Here is a 19,711-nt window from a genome sequence, read left to right on the forward strand (position 1 = left end):
CCTAACTCAGAGCTATGTAGCACTAATAAAGGTCTCACATCTGTGAAATGACTGCCGAAGACAGTCTAATATTATTAAAAGAGGAACAATGCTAGGAGAAAGTTAGGAGAAATTAGATTTAATGTTCAAGGTTTTGTTTTGTTTTGTTTTTTTAAGACACACCTCCCCTCTTATGTGGAAACTAGAAAACAAATAGACCACAACAAAGATGAGTGAAAATGTCAAATTACTGTATTTAAAAAACGTTCATAATCATGATGTCATGAAAAAATTAAAAAAACAAAAAAACAAACACTTTCTTGTAACAGACTAGGATGTGGCTCTAGAGCCGGATATCCGCCTATGGTGTTTCCTGTTGCTTTGTCCGACTAGGAACACGGAATTTTTGACTTTACAGTACAAAGTACTGAAACGCACGAAGGCTCCCAAGTTATCTGAGCATGCTGCATTTTGTAATTGAACTGATACCATACCCAGTCGCGTTATTTGCATATACTCGTCAATAGTGCGTAATTACTAGACGCAGAAAGTGAAATATTTCCGCTTTCCGTAACACGGCAATGGCCGCCCACAGTGATCAATTCTGTGCTACGGTAAGCTAGCCGGCTAGGCTAATGTTAGCCACAGCTAACTTTGGTACGTTTTAGCAAGGACAACGTGAAGCGAAGAACTCTCGACATGGAACCGGGAAGAGGGCGCGATTCCGGTGCCTCTTTTGAGACTGCACTGGACAAAAAGTTACTAAATGTGACGAACACAATGGATTCCATTCAAGGGCTGTCAACGTGGTGTATCGAGTACAAGAAGTACCACAGCATGATAGTTCGACAGTGGATCAAGTGTTTAAAGAAGTGTAAGTAACAATTTACTTTTTAAATCGTAGGAAGTTGATGAACAATTAATGGCGCACATTGTTTACCAGTATAAATATTCATAGTAGTGTTTGGACTACTGTGCTAACTAATTTATAAAGACGAGTTGACGTTGCTATTAGCTTAGCTGTTTCCAAAGTAACGCCTGAGTTGATTGACACTCAAGCCTCTCCTGTGTCCACAGATTGAGAAATGATTGACGCATAATATTAGATGGCACAACATCTAATAGCAGTATAAAAATGTAGCAAAACTTTTGAGGCCATGTGTGGGAAATAGTAGCGAATATTACTATATATATATTTATTATATTAATATAATATTACAGTGAGTTGACAGGCTGACTATTAATACGTACAAACAGAAATCCCGTCGAATATGTACAGTCGAGCACAATCGATTCCGTGGAGTATGTTTAAAATCCACGCTAATGGTCATATGGGGGGGACACGTAATATGCTTGTGAACCAAGTCAATATGTGGAAATACTCGATGTGTATTTCTATTAGATATTAAGTGTTATGAGAAATTGTAGGTGTTTATATGCATTGCATTTTTTTAGTATGCGTTTAAAAAAATAATAATATTATGACCTTTTTTGAATCGCCAACGTCCCCACAATATCACGATAATTATCGTATCGTGACCTTCATATCGTGATATTATTGCATCGTGATGTTTGGATAATTAATCCCTAATATAGCTGCTGATGAACGTAGAAGTTTGTAGAGATTAGATAGATTGCGTTCTGCTCTGTTGTGTTCTTTAATGAGCATGCAAGTAATTGTAATTCCCTTGACAATGCTTACACGGAGTGAGAGGTTGTATTGTGTCCTATAATTAGCGTAATTGTAACTCCCTTAACAACACTTACACAGACTAGTGATACACAATACATGGTATTTAAAAACTGCTTGAAGATTAAGCTCATATTCACTGCAAACATTATAAAGATGTATTTAGCACATTACTTGAGAGCATAGCCTCTCTTTTTTGTTTTCATTTCTTTGTGTTTTTGTTTTTGTTTTGGTGCAGGGGGATTTTTAATGTCATCTAGGGAATTTCTAATGTGGGTCCCGGTCCAAGGCAAGAAGACTTAAAATCCCTAACCCACTTAAAAAAAGGACATCTGTTAATTTTAATGAGATACTAAAGAAGCAATGTGGGACTGTGTTACATAACATGCAAACTACAATATGGAATGTGTTTTCTGTGTTTATGATGGGGAAAATTTAGATAATTCGCTTATCCAACCATCTACCCATTTTCATGACTGCTTCTTCCTCACGACTTGGGTGGTGGGGGTGCTGGAGCCTATCCCAGCTGGCTTTGGGCAGTAGGCGGGGTGCACCCTTGAACTGGTCGCCAGCCAATTGCAGGGCACACAGAGACGAACAACCATCCACACGCACAAGCACACCCAATTAACCTGCGATAATTAGCCAAGTCTATTGAAAATATTGTCATTGGTCGAGCAATCAGAATATTGTTTGCTGATAAGCCGGAGATGGTTCTCTTTCCACTTGGGTTTTTCTCCTGACAGTTAAATGTAAATCAGTCAGCATTGCCATCATCTTGTCTCAAAAGGAATATTTTGATGATGATATGAACTTTTTTACGGTATAATGAACAGGCGTGGTTATGAATATTATACGGAGATTGTGTTTGTGTTTTCCTGACCACATTGCCTCTCCTCTGACAGCCGACACAGCGCACAAGCTCAACCTGTTTTACCTCGCCAATGATGTCATTCAGAACTGCAAGAGGAAAAATGCTCTGGTTTACCGGACTGCGTTTGCTGACGTGCTTCCCGAGGCTTTTGTGCTGATAAAGTAAGTATGGATGTATTTGTGTTGATGGAATGCCCAATTGGAAAATGAATATGAAATCATCTCACTATTTTGGAGCTATTCCATATTTTTTGTATGTGTCAATTTGCAACAGAAAGTGTGTTTGTTTATAGTTGATAGCAAAGTTAGAACACTAGAACAAAACCTCTTCAAATTTAAATGCAGTAATTAAGTCCCAAATTTTCTTTATAATATGTTTTATGGGGCCCCACTAGTGTAAATGCAGTATATTAATAAATAAATAAATAAAATACAAATGCAAATCTTGCCTTTGTTGTAATGTCTTAAAGCATGTTCATTGAGCTTTTTTTTTCAAAATGTAGAAGTTTATTTATTTTATTTTTTTTATTATAAATTTTAGACAATGAGAGACATCCTTTTTAAATTTCTGACAAAATGTTCAGGGAGCTCCCACGGTTATTATTAGTATGTCTTAAAAAGTTCAATGGAAACTTGAGCAAGTTAATGCCATAGCTCTCTATAGTTTTTTTTACAGTACCAGTAAATATTTATTTCCCTAAATTTAGAAAAAAAAAGTTCAATTTTTATTTTATTTTTTAATGTCGAACAAAAACAAATGGTTCAGAAGGTTCCCAGGGTCAGCAGCATGTCTCATATAGTTAACTATACCGTTATAATAATCCTAAATCTATTGAACTGTAGCAATGGCAACATATGGATGTGCTGAATCGTTGCATCTTCTGCCATCTAGTGGAAAAGCATCTAATTGTCAGTATACGTTTCATTTGGCATAGATAAATGAACAAAGATGCATTTTATTTGTAGGTTGGTCAAGAAATTATGATTTACAAATAGGATCATTTCAGGTGGCATTGTGTTTGGGAAGCCCTGCGCTAAAATAGTGTTTACTGTGACATTTGGAGCATTCAAAAAAATGACAAAACGTATGGTCCTACTGTCTCATGAATATCCTCAATATGTGTTCTTCCTCCTTGTTTTGTGGTCACGCAGACAAGAAGGTGACGCAAAGGTGTTGAAATCTGCGGAGAGGATCCTGACCATCTGGCAGGAGAGAAGCGTTTATTCGGAGGCTCTGATTGCTGAGCTCCGGGGCAGTTTAGTCAAAGAGGAGTCCCCACCCGTGACGCCCGTGGAGCAAAAAAGTAAGCGCATCTCATGAGTGGAATTTCTTTTCTAAGATCCGAAGTTGCAGGACTTGCTTTTGTATTGTTGGCTTGTAAGAATCGATGCTCCTTTTAGATCTGACCTCCTATTTTTTTTTTTTATTTGAATTCATTTCAAGCTCCAGTTGAGTCCAAGGCAGAACTCCGCTCCAAGATTGTTGCAGAATTTGTGGTAAAAAAGTTTGACTAATCGAATCGTCTAACACAGACTGTAACTAAATAACTCAACTGGGCACAAACACCGTTACTTAACAAATAATTAGCAATTGTATATGATCTTTCTGTTCAAAATGCCATGTTCCCATGATTCTTGAAGCCCCAGTCCTTTATCGACCACCTGTCGACATACAAGAGGTCTATGGAGGATGTGGACCTCCGAGAAAAACAATTGGCGACTATGAGGGTGGACATCTGCAGTTCTGAAGCCCTCAAGAAGCTAAAAGGTTGCAAAGTGATTCCACCGTCATTTGATCATTCCACTTCAAAGCTCTCGTTTCCTCCATTTACTTTCAGATAAGGCAGGAGGGAAGAAGTTCTCCCGGGACTTTGAAGAAGGCAACACGCAGTTACAAGAGTTTGTCAAGTTCTTTGACAAACAAAACAAAACGGGACCTTCGCTCCTGGAAGCTCTGAGCAATGCAGACGTCTTCTATGAGATGCAGTACAAAGAGGTCAAGATTGTTGCCAATGTGAGTGGAATACTTTTGAATGTCGACCCGGAATTGTTTGGGTCCGATATGGAAGTCCTAGAGTGGGCACCCTTCAAACGTGAGACGACGTAATTAGTTTACTCACGATGAGTGGACCAGAATGTTTGTCGACTGACTTAGACGTTATAAAATCGATTTCAGCGATTGCATTGAAAGTACAAAGAACAAAATATTAAAAAATGAAGTTTTTGACCAGACCGTTTTCATTTAATTTCAATGAATTCTGTTGAACGCACTTATGAGACTGATATTCTGTGATCATCCAAAACACAACACAACACAAAACCAAAACAAAATTCTTTGAACGTTGGTGAGCCGTTGATGTTAGCAATTGAAGCCCCAGGGCACGTTCATGTCACTTTCAGTTTCAGGCGGCAGCGCAGGACAGCACAGGACAAAATGACTGTTCTCCGGCTATGATGAAATTGACAGATCATTTGAGTCGTTTAGTACATTTTATGACCCGAAGGAATTCCTCGGGACGTGCATAGCAAGTTGTGGTGATGTGTGAAAAACAATTTAAAGGTAAAGATATCACGTTTACACTTGTGTGTTTTCTGATAAGATTCAAATATTTTACACAAATAAAGACCATGACAAACATTTTTCCATATTAAAGTCCCGAAGTCAACTTACATGGAAGCATTGAAAATGACAATTCCGTTGCTACCTTTTTTTTAAAATTCATTGATCAAACCTTCCTCCCCTTCCCTCAAGGCCTACCAGACGTTTGCGAACCGAGTGTCCTACCTGAAGCGCAAGCTGGACAACCTGAAGGCCACGTTGCCAGACTTGGACGAGTCACCGATTCCGTCACCTTCTGCCGACGCGCCGTCCCCAACAGGCTCCGAATCTCCTTTCCACGACCTGGAACTGGCCAAACCGAATCCGGATATCGACGGTTCCGCTTTGGATGATGAAACGGAACCTCCGGCCCCAAGTCCTCTGTCCTCAATTGGTTCCCCAAAACAAGTGATGAATCTTGGGGACGATCACATTAACCGTGAGGTGGAAGACATGGAGCTGTCTGACGAGGAAATTGTCAGCGGAAGCATCATAGGTGAGGAGGAAAACAAGGATTGAGTTCTTATGTTATTACTTTTAATCAAATATTTCCTAATAGGGAGAAATCAAATCTTTTTTTACAGCCAGCTTCATGTTTATATCTGTTCTTTCTTTATAGGCCAATCTCTGTTCATATTATATTGGTACAATATTTTGTCTCTCCTGTTGTAGCGCTCTACTTGGAGACATTGTTTAGATGATGTTGAGTGTATGAATAATGCATTTTCATTTTTGTCAGTGGCCATTAATTAATACTATAAATACCCATTCATTAATTAATACTATTTACAATTGGATTGTCTGCATATAAACTATCCGTCATCTTTCGTGGGCTCACGTTGCTGTTTTATTTCTTCCACAGTTGCGGAGCAAACGAAGTGTCCCAGCCCAAAATTGGAGGCGGCCAATAATCCCGTGAGCAAAACAACAGAGCCATCGGTAGCAACGATGCAGCATGCCTCATCTGCAGCGACCTCGACAGGAGGTTTGGAAACGATTGACCTGGATAAAATTGGCTCTATCCTCAGCAGTTTAAATGAGGCCATGAAAAACACAGGTGAGTCGATTGGTCCATGATCCAAGTTCCAATAGAAGATGGATAGTTGTTTCAAATCAGAATACAGTGGCAGACAGTCCCGATTACAATACTTTGACCTTGTTGTCTAATTAACATCCATTACTTTTTAAAGTCATTTCACATTCATTTTTTTCAATATTATTCCATATTTTTAATGACAAAATGCAAAATGGCATTCAGCAAACTCTTATGCGACAATATTCAATATAAATACGACAATATTCAATATAAATACGACTTTTAACAAGTCAGTTAGCTCAGTGGTGACGCAAATGGCTTGTTACCGGGCAGATCAGGGTTTGTATACCGGTTGGAGCAGATTTGAGTCCAAGTTCAATTTCATATACCGGTAATAATCATTGTTTAATCGTTTAACACCCATTATATTTTGTAATTTCATATTATGTAATTGGTTTTTTTTCAATATTGTTCCATATTTTCAATGACAAAATTCACTCATTCAAAATGGCGTTCAGCAAGTTCAATGGCAGCTTTGGGGCACATTTTAGTCCAAGTTCAATTTTATGTAATAATCATTGTCCAGTTATTTAACATCCATTATATTCAATGTCATTTCACATTATTATTATTATTATTAAGAATTCCACATGCATTCAAATATTAACATTCAGCTTTCAGCCTTCACATAAAATTTCTCCAAATATTGCACATCAAGTTGCTGTATGTTTTTATAAAGTCGAGTATTACGGACTCTGGGGTCACAAGTTACAAAGCCCCTTGATGTCAAGAGGCATGGTCAGGAGTTGAAGTTGGCCTTCCGCAACGGCCATCTTGACATCACTCGCAAGTGGAGATCTTCTTGCAGTTCCTTTTTAACTGCGCGCCCCCGAAGTCCTGCATTTACAGGTACAAGCCACGTAGACGGCGCCGCACTCTGCGCTGAATATAAAGGGAATGAGGGGAGCCGCTTCCATTTGCCTGGAGTCGGCTGTGTTCCCTCCCACAACTGTGAAAACGCCCACTTCTGCGCTAGTGCAGGAAAATGCCGAAAGAAAGAAAACTCCACCCATGCGTACAAGTTGGACTGCGCTTTGTGCTAGACTTGCGTTGGGCACAAAAATGGAGGTCTATGTTTCCCGCCTGGCCTGGTCAGGATCCGCACAGAGCCAATAAATGTTTAATAGTGTGCAAAAAAAAAAAAATCTTTTCTCGTGTCCATGTCAAGGCTGTTGACAAAGAATAATCGTGCTTAACTCAAGTTTCCACACTGTATTTTATGTTCTCTGGACCAAATAAGAGTGGAAGTGGATAATTTTGCAAGCTTCTCCGATCATTTGTAAGTTGCACAAAAACTGCATTAAGCTTTGTGGTCTGTTGATGTAAGTTGTCTAAGTATACATTATGGATTTTGAGTATGAATATTCTGTTCACAAATAAAGAGACGTGTGACATTTGTATTTGATAAGAATTGATAAGAGCTGCCTGATGAACAGTATCGATAATGCAATCAATCGGAACTACAAGATTGTTAGCGAAGCTCATTCCTAATTTGCTTACAGTATATCGATACATATTGCGTGCGTGGTCATTTTTATTGAATGTTCTCGAACTTACTGCGATCAGCATCTTTGCGTGATGAAAAGAGTCATCCTGCCTTAACCAGTATATTTTTAACAGAGTGGTTAAAGTGTCCCTCGTTGCAATGCAGGACCAGCAGTGGCGAGTCCCTCAGCAGCTAACCCCGACTCAACAGGTGAGACGTTACCTGCCGCCTCCGAGGATGCCGCGTCTTTGGTTGACATCCTGGCACAGGTGGACATGAGTCCTGCTGAACTCCTTAATGCTCTGTCTAAAGTCCAGGCCCAAGGTGGCTTCGATGGTGAGACTATTTTTAGTTCGCTAATAGTCGCATTATGTTACATATTTATACATTGATTGTGTGCCCTTCACTTTTCTATAATCAGGCATCACTTCTCTTCTGAGCAGCCCAGCAGAGTCCTCCAATACAGGCAAGACTCCTCCTCCCTTACCCGCATTCACATCGACTTCGCCAGCTCCCAATCAGAGCGCCGCTCCCCCCTCTGCCGCACCGGCGCCTTCTTCACCATCCCCACCAGGCGGCGCCGTGCAGCAGAGCGCAGCTTTGCAAATGCCGCCTGAGAACCGGCCAACCGCTGCCCCGGTGCGGGTTGTCCCCAGTGAAATGGCTTTGACGGCAGACGTAACAAAACTCGACAGTTTAGAATCCAAAATTCACAACTTCCTGCACGGCAATCCCGCGTTTGGCAACTTTGACCTTAGTTTTGCCATGAACCTGCCCAATAGGGCGGCTAACTTGAGTCCAGGAACGGGAGCCGACACGCAGGACGGGACTCCGGTGCGGGATGAAGGCGGAGGCACCCCGACCCAAGATGAGGTTATGGACGTGACGCTGGGGCTCGCCAAGCCTTCCAACCCAGAAACTGCCATGCCAGCTCCCTTTGCCTTCCAGGAAAAACCGGAGACCACCACCCCGCAAGGTCACTTGCAGCCAGGTGCAGCTCAGAATGGGCAGCTGTACCAAGCGTACCCATACAGCGAAAACAATATGTCGGATCCCGCTGCACCATATCAGCCGGTTTCTACTCAAGGCGGAGGTGCTGGAGCACCAAGCATTGCAGGGAGTTCGCAGACCAGTGAGGGATTTCAGGGGACGGGAGATAGGTGGTATGGTGAGACGTACGCAGAGGGGGGCTTCCAGCAACCCACAGGCTACAATGTGGCGATGCCTGCTAATAAGCAGCCCACACGGCCGTTTGACTACCCAGCACAACAAACTCCAGAACCTCAAGCCTTTCAACAACCTTCAGATTTCTTTCAAAACCTCCTTCCCCCTGTCCCGAAGTTACCTCCCCCTCCGAATGTCCTCACCCCGGTTTCGGGAACCAGCCACGCAATGACTCCCCCGGAGCAGCAGGTGGCACCCCACGCCGACATGGGCGACCCTGATCAGAGGTCAGGTTTGCCCGGGATGGTGGTCCACGACCACGGACACAAGTCTGTCTTTCATCAAGACCACGATGAGCAGTACTCCACCCCGGATGACGCGCATTACCCAGAACGCCGAGAGCAGTACCACGACGATATGCTCCGCCCCCCCGGCCCTCGCTTTCAGAACAGCCCTTACGACCGCCCCGAAGACCCTTTCTACCAACGGGGCAGCCCACGACACGACCTCATCAGGGGCAGGGGGCGCTTCGTTGCCCCTCCCTCACCCTCACTGGGTGCTTTTGAGGACCAGGATTACCAGAGACGGAGCCCTCCTCGCCCTCACTACGCACCTCGGCGCCCGCCGCCGCCGCCCCATTTACAGATGCGTCCCCCCGGCCTGCGACCTCCGCATCGGCTTCCCCGCCCCGGCCAGCACCCATTTCCCAGGGGTCCCCCGCGTGCACCGTTTCCTCATTTTCACGGGCCTGAGCCAAGCCTAAGGGGCAAACGACCGGGTCCCAGGGGAGGTCTAAATCCTGGTCCCATGTTTGCTCCCAAAAGACCCTTCCTACCCCCACGCTACTGACTGTACTATCGCAACAAATTAACCTGCACTGGGAGGTCAAATATGGCTAAAGGGGGAGTCAGACTGTATTAGTGCTGACAACGTAAAAATCGTGTCCAAAATTGAACGAAAAAACAAAAAGACTGGGAATGCGAGCCACAGACGCCACCGGGAAAGAAAGCAGAATCCCCCAGAAGAGTACCGAAGACAGAAGATGAAAGAAAATAAGAGGTGCATATATACATAATTCTTTTCACAGTTTGGATCTTTTCAGTAAATGTAATCGATCGTCGGCGTTTGATAGAGTTCATGTTGATTGCATGGCATGCAAGCGTCATACATGAATGAATGTTCCTTTCCATTCGGAACTCGGAGAGTCAAAAAGGATTATTTTCTGCGTTTCGAGTTAGCAGTTCTCGCTGCTTCATTTCAGAACAGCCGTTCTCCAAACTTAATTAAAGCACCCATGAGATTTCCCTTTGAAGAGAAAACCGTGGATATTTTTTTACAGCTTGTGTTCTTTCTACAGCACGTTAGCGATTTCGCACTTGGAACTCTGATGATGTTTATAGTTGTGAAGCGATGCTCTCGTTATAGTTTAGCTGCGTTGAGAGCGGCCCCTTTCTACTTAAAAGGAAACGAGTGACAGATATATTATTTTTTTGTTTTTTCCACGCTCCCGCCCTACGCAGAAGCAGTGACGTTTTTGAAGGGGGTGAAGATGCTTCAGTTCACTTTCGTCCTATTTGTACTGTCTAATAAAAGTTTGATTTTGAAACATGGTTGTTGTTTCTGCTTGACGGGAAGGAAAAACCAACTCAATAAAAAATAGGAGCGTGAAAGTTTTTGAATTTGACATATTGATGCCTACGTAAGTCTTTTTTTTTTTTCCCTCCATATTTTCAGGAAACAAAAAATGAACCATTTGTATCATGAGAAGATGATTTAGGCAAAAATAATTGTTGCAACAAAAAAAAAAGACTTATGTTCGCATGAATATTCTGTTAGTGATATCTACTACATACAGTTTTTAAAAAAAAGAATACCAACTGAGCCTTTCAGGATACTATATTCATTCAAAACAGTTTTATATAAATTTAACACTTAATTCGGACTCCAATCTTAAAATAAATGTATTCTGACTGAAGTCAAACCATAGTAATATTTTCATTAAATCAGTGATGCAAACAAATTGTACTTGGGCTACTATTTATGTAGCATATGTAAAAACTCAAATGTACTCTTAATTTTGCTTGTCATTGCTTTCCGAGCACAAGCATAATTTGGTCATTTCGCTTCTGTTTGATTTAAAATTAAAACATTGGTTAAAACGGAAGGAAATTTCCCTTTTTGTATTTATGATTAAAGCACAATTTTTTTTTGCGGACAGGCCAAACTCGCCATCGGAATACACATAATGCTACTTTTCGCAATGATATCTTTATTTACATTAAAATTGTATATTTGGATAATATAGTTGATGCTTTTCATTGCGGCTTTCGTACAATACACATTGAAAAGCCGAAGAAACTTATGTACAAACTATAAATATAAATATCGTAGTGAAGTTAGTCCCAAATGACATTAAACAAATGCAGATTAACTGAATATAATTTCAAATATGGCGTGCTGTAGACATCAAAATGAGCTTTATTGACAAATTTAGGAACGAAAGTTATATCAGAGGGCTTCATAAAAAAAATGTGTATGCAGTGACTTGAGTGTTTGAGGAGCTCTTTATGAGGCAAGAAGGATTCCTTAATACTGCCTACAGGGTGATGATGTCCATCCTTTGTTGTCTTTTGCAATAATCTGATCATGCTGTGTGCCGAATAATATGATCTTGATTCTGCGTGATTGATTTGATCCTGCTTGAATGCCTATTTCCTGTTTCATCAGCCTTCCTCCCCTCCTGTTTTCGTCCTCAGGGCCCCCGCAGCCGCACTCTGAAGTGTCACATGTGATGGGAAAACCTTTTTGGGAACGTCTCCTCTCATGCAGGTGTGTGTCAGTGGCACTGAACTGTAAGCGCTTCCTTTTGCAATGCTCAGCCTGTAAAGCGTCCATCTTATTGCATCACGTCTTGTCAGCAGTTGAATCAAAGTGATTTATTTTTGTATTTATTTTTGGTACTGAAATCAGAAGTAGAGAATCTGGACGCATATTTAAGTACCGAAGGGGTCATTTAATGACCTTGTATTTATTTATCTACTTCGTTTCAAAACAAAACATACAGTACCGTAATTGCTTCTTAAATATTTTCTTTTTAAATTAGATTATTAACAGTGGTCTACAAAAACTCCCTGTAGTCATATTTAGCATATTATTCGGTATTCTGACAGCCATTCAAATTTAGATGGGCAGTGAAATTGTACAAACATGCAGTATCATAATGAAAATTTTAGATAAATATTACAAATTTGCAAGTACATGAAAGGTTAGCACAATGCTAATATGCACATTTAGTAATTTGCACCATTACGAAATTATTAGTATTTATTTTTTATTTTTTATTTATTTTTTACATCAAATCATGTGTACCACAATTATTAGCAGCCCTGATGTTAATACTTTTTACTGAAATATTGCAAGCCTTTTATTGTTTTAATATTGCTGCTTATGGCTTTTTTTTTATTTTTACTTGGTCTGAGGAAATATTCTAATATTTTGAGATAGGATATTTGAGTTTTTTTTTTTAAAGCTGTGTAAGCCATAATCAGCAATATTAAACTAATAAAAGGCTTGCAATGTTTCAGTTGATTTGTAATGAATCCAGAATTTATGGCATTTTTGCTTATTTAATTGCATTACAGAAAATAATGGACCTTATCAAAATATTCTGGTTTTATTATTATTATTAATTATTAATAATTCAATCTATGGTGTAATAACCTTATTAATTGATTGCATTTGTATTTTTTATTGTATTTATGTGTGTATAATGTATACTGTATTCAGATATAGACTTAAGTAGTAATTTATTGATGTATAATAAATAAACTAACTTTTGGGACGAGGTGACAATCCACCTTTTCGTCACCAGATGTCGTTGCAGGTCGTAAAAAAATAGAAATAAATAATAATAAGAATTCGAACGCTTATTTAAATGCCACAAGGCACGTCTAGTACTTGATGTTCCGTTCCTTCGAGTGGACCGCGATCACATTCTGCTGGGAGGATTCAAGTGTTCGCCGAGCAGGCTTATGAGGATTTAAGGAACAATGGCAGATGGCGGTCTGAACGCTAAAGACCAGCCGACGTGTTGTGGCAAATAAAGGATCGCTCTTTTATAAGAGAATAATAATTTTAAAAAAAAAGAATAACGGATCGCTCGTGGATCCATGAGCTAGTTGTAAGCTCGCGAGTCCAGTCCAGATCGTGACTGCGCGAGATGTCGCTGTGCGCATGTCGGCCGTGTGCAGCCTGCAGTCATGTGGCCTCTTTGTTTACATGCAGCCACATTGCATTTAGGGCGTGTGTGAAATCGCAACTTCTGTGCTTTCACGATCACACGAACGGATTAAAAAAAACAACAACAAAAAGCGCTCTTTGCTGTCACTCTGCATTGGGGATGACGATGACGGCCGGAAGTTGTTGAAGCATTTCAGGACCACGGCCAGATCCACGACCAGAACAAAAGACGGATTTGCGTGGCTGGATATCAGGGAGCGTCTGTAAATGTACAAATATTGTCACATCAATATCTCGTTTGAATTGCACAGCTTACGTGGGTCCGTCCAGAATTGGAGGACTGTTTATGGTCTGGCTTTTTTTTTGGGGGGGGATACAAATATACCTTCTTTTTTTTTTGCTGATGAAAGAAGAAATTCTAGTCTTTTGGTAGGTTCTATTTTTATTTTTTTTATAGCAATAGAACACAATGTTCTGTGGGCCTTGCTAAATCAGTCAAAATCCAGTTGCTTCAGTGAATATAGCTGGGAGTCAATGAGTTAACATATAGTTAATAAAACAAATGTCTTACCAGTTACAAGGATCACAAATGATAATTGTATTTAAAAGAAAACAAAAAGCTGATTTAAAAGATCTTTTACTTCACATACGTTTTTAGCCCCAATTTTGGAATGACCCACATGTATAATTTCCATGTGCATCCTTCCATTTTTATGCATATACATTTCCTATTAGTAGTTATCTTATTTGTTTTGCATCAATTTGCAACTTCCGCACTTCTTGATATTCTTTATTTGCAATGGATAGATGGATTTTTATCCCCCAAATCATATGGTAGCCATAACATAGTCAGTTGTAGCTCAAATGTTAATAAGATGTGTAAAAACAAAATTGAATGTTTTACTTATTATTTTTCCTCCTGAGGGTGAAGAATGCCTGGACTCGGCGAACGTGCTAACCAGTCATCGGCGTCACTTTGTATTTTTACTGTGTAATATTTATCAATAAATATTTTTCAACATGAAACATCTGTAATTTTGTGTCATTGAGCAATGTTCAGCTTTTGTACATGTACGATTGTGCTTATAAGTTGCCCTAGACTTATTAAATGTGAACTAGTGAGCACAACTGTACTCAGGTATTTACAGTTTACGTTTCATGAAACAAAATAGGACCGTTTTCAGAATGATTTCTGTGCAGTAAAAACCACAACAACATTGCTAGTAGTTTAGCGACGGTCCCTGACGGTTGGCAGGCCCCGCCCACCCGAAGGATGGAGCGAGATGAACAGGGAGGGAGACACCGGCTTACGACGTCAACGGACTACACACGCACACCCACTACACACTCAACACACGCTCAGATCAGAACATCGGACGGGAGAACCGACAGACTGCCAATTCCCCGCGGCCCACTGAAGGAAGGCGAAATATTCCTAATACACATTCACGTTTGTTCATTTTGCTCGTTACATTCCGCTAAGGAAAAGAAATCAGGTGGAAGAGTGGAACGCGTCGCTCCCTCCCGAATGAAGGCTTTGTTTTTAGCGTTACGTTTGGGTTTCTAAAAAAAGAAAGAAAAAAAAAAAGGATTTCAAGAGCTTCTTCCACGATTCAAATGAACTGAATCGTTGAGATTGAACAAGTGTGAGGCGGAAGACAGGAAGACGTCCACTGTTCTGTTTGCGTCGATTCTTTTGCCAAGAGCAGCACCACAGGTAGGATTTGCAACTCTTTCTTTCTTATTGTTCCATCCCAATTTCGTCCGAACGTGTGAAATGAAGTCGCTTTTATTGTCAGCGTCTCTTGACAAAGACTCCACGCACACTGTCATGTTTCTGTCAGGGATTCAAATGTTGTTGTTATGATTATTATTACACAGACGTCAGCATCTGTGAATATGTTTACATCTTACATTTTCGGTACTTTTGTTACAATAATAATATATGAACACAAAATCAAAAATTACAATTGTTGTAGCTACGTGTCACATTAACGTGAATATTTTTTTTCCTATGCTCCCTGCAATAATATGGCATCCACTTTGCATAGATTTGGCAGTAAAGCATCATTAAAGGTCTCTTTGTATGGTGCCAATAGGCTTTATTATCCAACATCACAGCTAAAAGTCAGTGTTGCTAATGTGAGCTCTATACAGTGGCTGGTACAAATACTACTAATGTGAGCAACCAGGAAATGGTTGTAATTTCTGACTAGTAACTGCTATATATTTGTTTTAATAAAACCTCATATATATTTGATTGTTAGTTTAAATCCATGATCATTAATTGCGTCTAAAGGCAAAAATCACAACAATTCTCCAGCCAGTTCTGGAGCTGATGGCACGAGGGGCTTTACAATCCCGTTTGACTGACTTCTCCCATCTGCACCTCCTGTTTGCACCTCCTGTGCAGTGTGAAGTCAAGCCCACAGGCACCTCCTCACAGTCAGCGTGTTTGCGTGTTTCTGCTTCCTCCGCAGACTCTCAATGAAGGAGCCTGACGCAATCAAGCTCTTCATTGGGCAAATACCCCGAAACCTTGAGGAAAAGGACCTGAAGCCCATCTTTGAGCAATTCGGCAAGATTTACGAGCTGACGGTGATAAAGGACAAATACACGGGGATGCACAAAGGTGAGTTGGATGTGCAGCAGCACTCTTCACTTATGTCTGTCATCTCACTTTATATTTGTGGATCACAACATTAGGTGCACATTACAATAACATGCCGTTCAAGATAGTGTCATACAACAAAAATATTTCATCATTATTTTACAATAGCGCTATCATCTTCAAATTTAGAACGTTTGTAAAGCAAATGAACAAATTAAAATCTGAAGGATTTCCTTTGGATGAAAGAGCCACAGGTTGTCAAAGCCGAACTTGCACCGATTTCAGCCGTTTCATCTTCTGAAACGCTTGAAAAATCAACAGGATCGAACGTGATTACGAGACGGCCACTCCACCACCTGAGTACAAACCCATAAAAAAAAATGACATTCTACACCTGCGATGACAGATGAAGTCAAGCTGTCAGGCTAATAATTATCCTCTCTGTCATTTCAAATGCAAATCTGCATGTGGAAATCAGAAGCTTCGTATAAATTCACATCAGCCGTCAGTCAGTCACTCGGGAGACTTGTAGCTCAGGTGCGATCGGTCCTCCGACACCTGTGACACATCTTGCGCTTACATATTTACATATTCCTGATTGGTGGGAACCCGAAAAGGTCCATGAAGGCCGTTAACATACGTACGTTTCGATTCAGTGACGTTTACATATGACGCAGAGCATTTCTATGCAGACAAACTTCTTTTGTGAACTATTATTTTGGTCTTAGTTTCTTACTTTTAATAGACATAAATATTCAACTCACTTCTCAATGTATCTATTTTTAGCATATTTTAGTTTTCTAGCGGTGTCAAGATGGCCTTTAAAACACAACAAATTTTCTGATGTGTGACAGTTGGGAGCCTCGAAATGGAAATCCCACAACATTTTGAAATCACGGATGGATTGGAACAGAATTATTGATCCCAAACGGCCTCCACATTTGGTCGCCATACACGTTAGTGTGCACTTTTTTATTAGGTTTTGCGCATGTTGTCAGCAACTGAAGTTCTCTTGTTTTACATTTAGGGTGTCCAAGCTTTTTGTCCGAGGGCCACAAATTAAAAAAAATAAAAATGTAAATATAAATATCTACGTGAACAGCTTTCTACAAGGCAAATAGTTTGGGATTTTACATGATTTTGGGATGGTCAAGACCATGTAGCCCCCCCCAGAAAATGTAAGCACCTGCACTGCAATTTGTTTCTATTCACCACAGTGTTATGAAGAGAAATATTACTTGTTTAATTGTAAATAGTTCATTTGCATATTTGAAAAGCCACACATTATCTTATCTTATACTCTGCTGCCACCTGCTGGCATTTTTTTGGTAATAACTACCATTGCTTTAAGCGACCTCTTCAGGTCAGAAGCTGCATCAAAGCCTTCTGTGTGCTAGCATTTAAAAAACAACAACAACAAAAAACATATAAATACGTTTTTGGTACGGAAGGACAAAGTATTAAAAAAACGGATATATACGTTTTTGGGATTAAACGAGTTTAATAGAAACAGATATTTTTTCCAAAACAAAATATAGAACAAAACAAAAATAACAATGTATTTCACTCACAGTGTCAGCTATTTTTAAAAACTTGACAAAATCTCTGGAAAAATACATATAACACAAGGACATGATGCTGAGTTCTTTTATAGAATTGACCGCTCACTGTCATTTATTTTGTGTTGATTATTTTGTTGTTGCTAATCAGTTGCAGATTTTTTTCTTTTTTTTGAAGGAATGAAATACAAATTTGAATTGAATTGAATTGAAATGTAATATTGTCATCCCTTGTTCTGTATGTGGCAAATACAAGTGTTGCGTAAGGGGCTTTTCACAATATTATTATAATATATATATTTTTTTTATCTCTTCTCCTATTGTAGTGCACTGTCCTTAATAAAATTGCTCAAGCTAAAACTCATCTGATGATGACGAGCGACGTTTCCAGTAAGCCTGTAAACGGCAAAAGTCCGCAACAATGTGCTGGCTAAATCCGCATCACATGACACGCCCCCATAACTGACACGAGCGCACGAATTTGACATTCAAATGACGCGAGTTTGAACATTTGCTGATTTTTCCAGGATGCGCCTTCCTGACGTACTGCGCACGCGAGTCGGCCCTCAAAGCCCAGAATGCATTGCACGAGCAGAAGACGCTGCCGGGGGTGAGTGCTGCCGTTGTCTTGTGAAAAAAAAAAAAAGAGTCAGACAGTCTCAGTGTGACGCAAGGGGAAAACTAACCAAGTTTGACTTGCACGCCTCAACTTCCCCTTTAGCAGATCGTCTCCAATCAAAGGTCACGTTTCCGCGAGGCTTATGTTTTGTCTCCCGTTTTCATGCGTATCTCTTTCAACGTGGCTCCTCCTTCCGAATTTGAATGGAAAGTGTCGCTATTAGCATAGCCGGGCAGCAGGTGCGCCAACATCTCTAGAGCGAAATATGACGTGACAGCCACGTCTCTATAATAAGCCGCTATATGAGAGACGAGGCGACGAGGCGACGAGGCGAGGGATGACTGAGTGCGCGCCCAACTTGCATTTGCTTCCTCTTTTACGAACAAGACTTTATAGCCCCGCCCCCCAGCCCCGCTTTGTTTCCTTTTTGTTATTTTGGTGGGAATTGACATCCTTCACTTCTTTATTTTTTTCCAACCGCTCGTCAAAGATTTGTTCATTGACTCATGTAAAATAAACATGCATGTCTATTATGTTATCAACACATGAATTTCAAACAGGATTTTACACATGGTCCATGTAAAAAATAATAATCATAAGGTATCCTGCTTTATGTTATATTGGACTTGTAAGTTGTGTTCCTTAAATCCAAGTGGCTATAATTGGACATTTTGAATTTTTTTTTTTTAATCTAGTGTTTTATAAAATAATTATAAATGAAGGCTAAGTTCTATGTATTATTTTTCTTAATGATGAAAAATACATGTAAGTGCAATTTAAGGGACATTCCCGTCATATATTGAAAACAAATAAGAAAAGCAAGCCAAATTCATGCAAATTCAGATCAAAGAATAAAATTCCATATGAAACTTATTGCATGTCTTTGCAATATGCAAATTGCATGGGCCAATATTGCTATATTGATATTTTTTCGATATATTGTGTGTATGTATGTATATATATATTAGAGCTGTCAAACGATTCAATTTGAATCAGATTAATCACAATCCTTGAATTTTGATTAATCGCTTAGTAAAAAGGCTTTTTTTTTTTTATCAACATTTTTTGCCCGCCAAATTTAAAAGCATTTGTTATGTGTTAATTTTTTCAACATTTAATGTCATGAGGATGTCTTGAAAATTTCTGATCCAGTAATTAGTTGCATCATTTAAAAATGGAAAAAACGACCCCAATATTTTGACACGAACAAATATACGCAAACATTTCTGAAAATGTTTATTGCTAAAAATTTAACGTAAGCATCCGCTGTCAAGCTCAAGGATCATCTGTGTCAAATTCAACTTGGATCTCAATGTATTCACATCAAAGTTTTCATTTTTGAAATTCTTTGCAGGATTATCCACCCCCCCCAAATAGCTTCCCGATTTCCATTCAAGCTTTAAACATGGTGTCACGTCCCACATTGTCCACTCAGCAATAATGAAAAACAAACCAGGATGTTTTTGGAGTTGACTTCAACTTCAAATGTTATTATGATGGAAATAAAGTTGAGGTATATGCAAGCTGGTGGGTCTCTGTGAAGGTGTACATTAAATGACGGATGATCCAATTTAGGATGATTTCACCTTGGTGGGGGTGTGTATATTTTGCAACTTGGGGAGTGTTATTGTGAAGGGAGGCCACTTCCTATTTTGGTATCTTAGTGACAGTTTGACAGGGCAGCCTGCTAGTATGCTTGTGACAAAACTAATCCCATTGTTAGCGTGACAGTAGCGTGACCTTCCTGACCTCTTGTAGGGGATCAGCAGCCCCCCCCCCCCCCCCCCCCCCCTCAT

General features: G+C 40.0%; 2 protein-coding genes across 9 annotated transcripts in view; both read left to right on the forward strand.

The window, feature by feature from the left end:
• Positions 1 to 359: 359 nt before the first annotated feature.
• On the forward strand, positions 360 to 14,152 carry rprd2a (regulation of nuclear pre-mRNA domain containing 2a). 4 transcript variants are annotated; one of them, XR_013280680.1, is made up of 12 exons: positions 360 to 853; positions 2,575 to 2,704; positions 3,695 to 3,846; positions 3,987 to 4,039; positions 4,184 to 4,310; positions 4,381 to 4,556; positions 5,295 to 5,637; positions 6,004 to 6,198; positions 7,889 to 8,059; positions 8,145 to 9,946; positions 11,644 to 11,716; positions 14,051 to 14,152. XR_013280680.1 is itself a non-coding variant. In XM_077508252.1 (10 exons), exons 1-10 carry the CDS (start codon positions 679 to 681, stop codon positions 9,734 to 9,736), a joined length of 3,114 nt encoding a protein of 1,037 aa, XP_077364378.1. In that variant the 5' UTR covers positions 360 to 678; the 3' UTR covers positions 9,737 to 10,542. The 4 variants fall into 4 exon arrangements, 1 of the variants encoding a protein (XP_077364378.1); XR_013280681.1 differs by having other exon boundaries at positions 14,058 to 14,152; XR_013280679.1 differs by lacking the exon at positions 14,051 to 14,152 and having other exon boundaries at positions 11,644 to 11,790.
• celf3a (cugbp, Elav-like family member 3a) overlaps positions 11,834 to 19,711 on the forward strand; it is a 28,076-nt gene continuing 20,198 nt past the window's right edge. For all 5 annotated transcript variants that reach the window (XR_013280682.1, XR_013280683.1, XM_077508254.1 and 2 more), the window contains exons 1-3: positions 11,834 to 14,843; positions 15,607 to 15,758; positions 17,824 to 17,906. Coding sequence is in view for 3 of the 5 variants with exons in the window: in XM_077508254.1 (XP_077364380.1) it covers positions 15,614 to 15,758; positions 17,824 to 17,906 (228 nt within the window). In the remaining 2 variants the exon portion in view is untranslated. The remainder of the gene's footprint in view (positions 14,844 to 15,606; positions 15,759 to 17,823; positions 17,907 to 19,711) is intronic.

This window comes from Festucalex cinctus, chromosome 19 (assembly GCF_051991245.1).
Source record: "Festucalex cinctus isolate MCC-2025b chromosome 19, RoL_Fcin_1.0, whole genome shotgun sequence".
NCBI classification, from domain to species: Eukaryota; Metazoa; Chordata; class Actinopteri; order Syngnathiformes; family Syngnathidae; genus Festucalex; species Festucalex cinctus.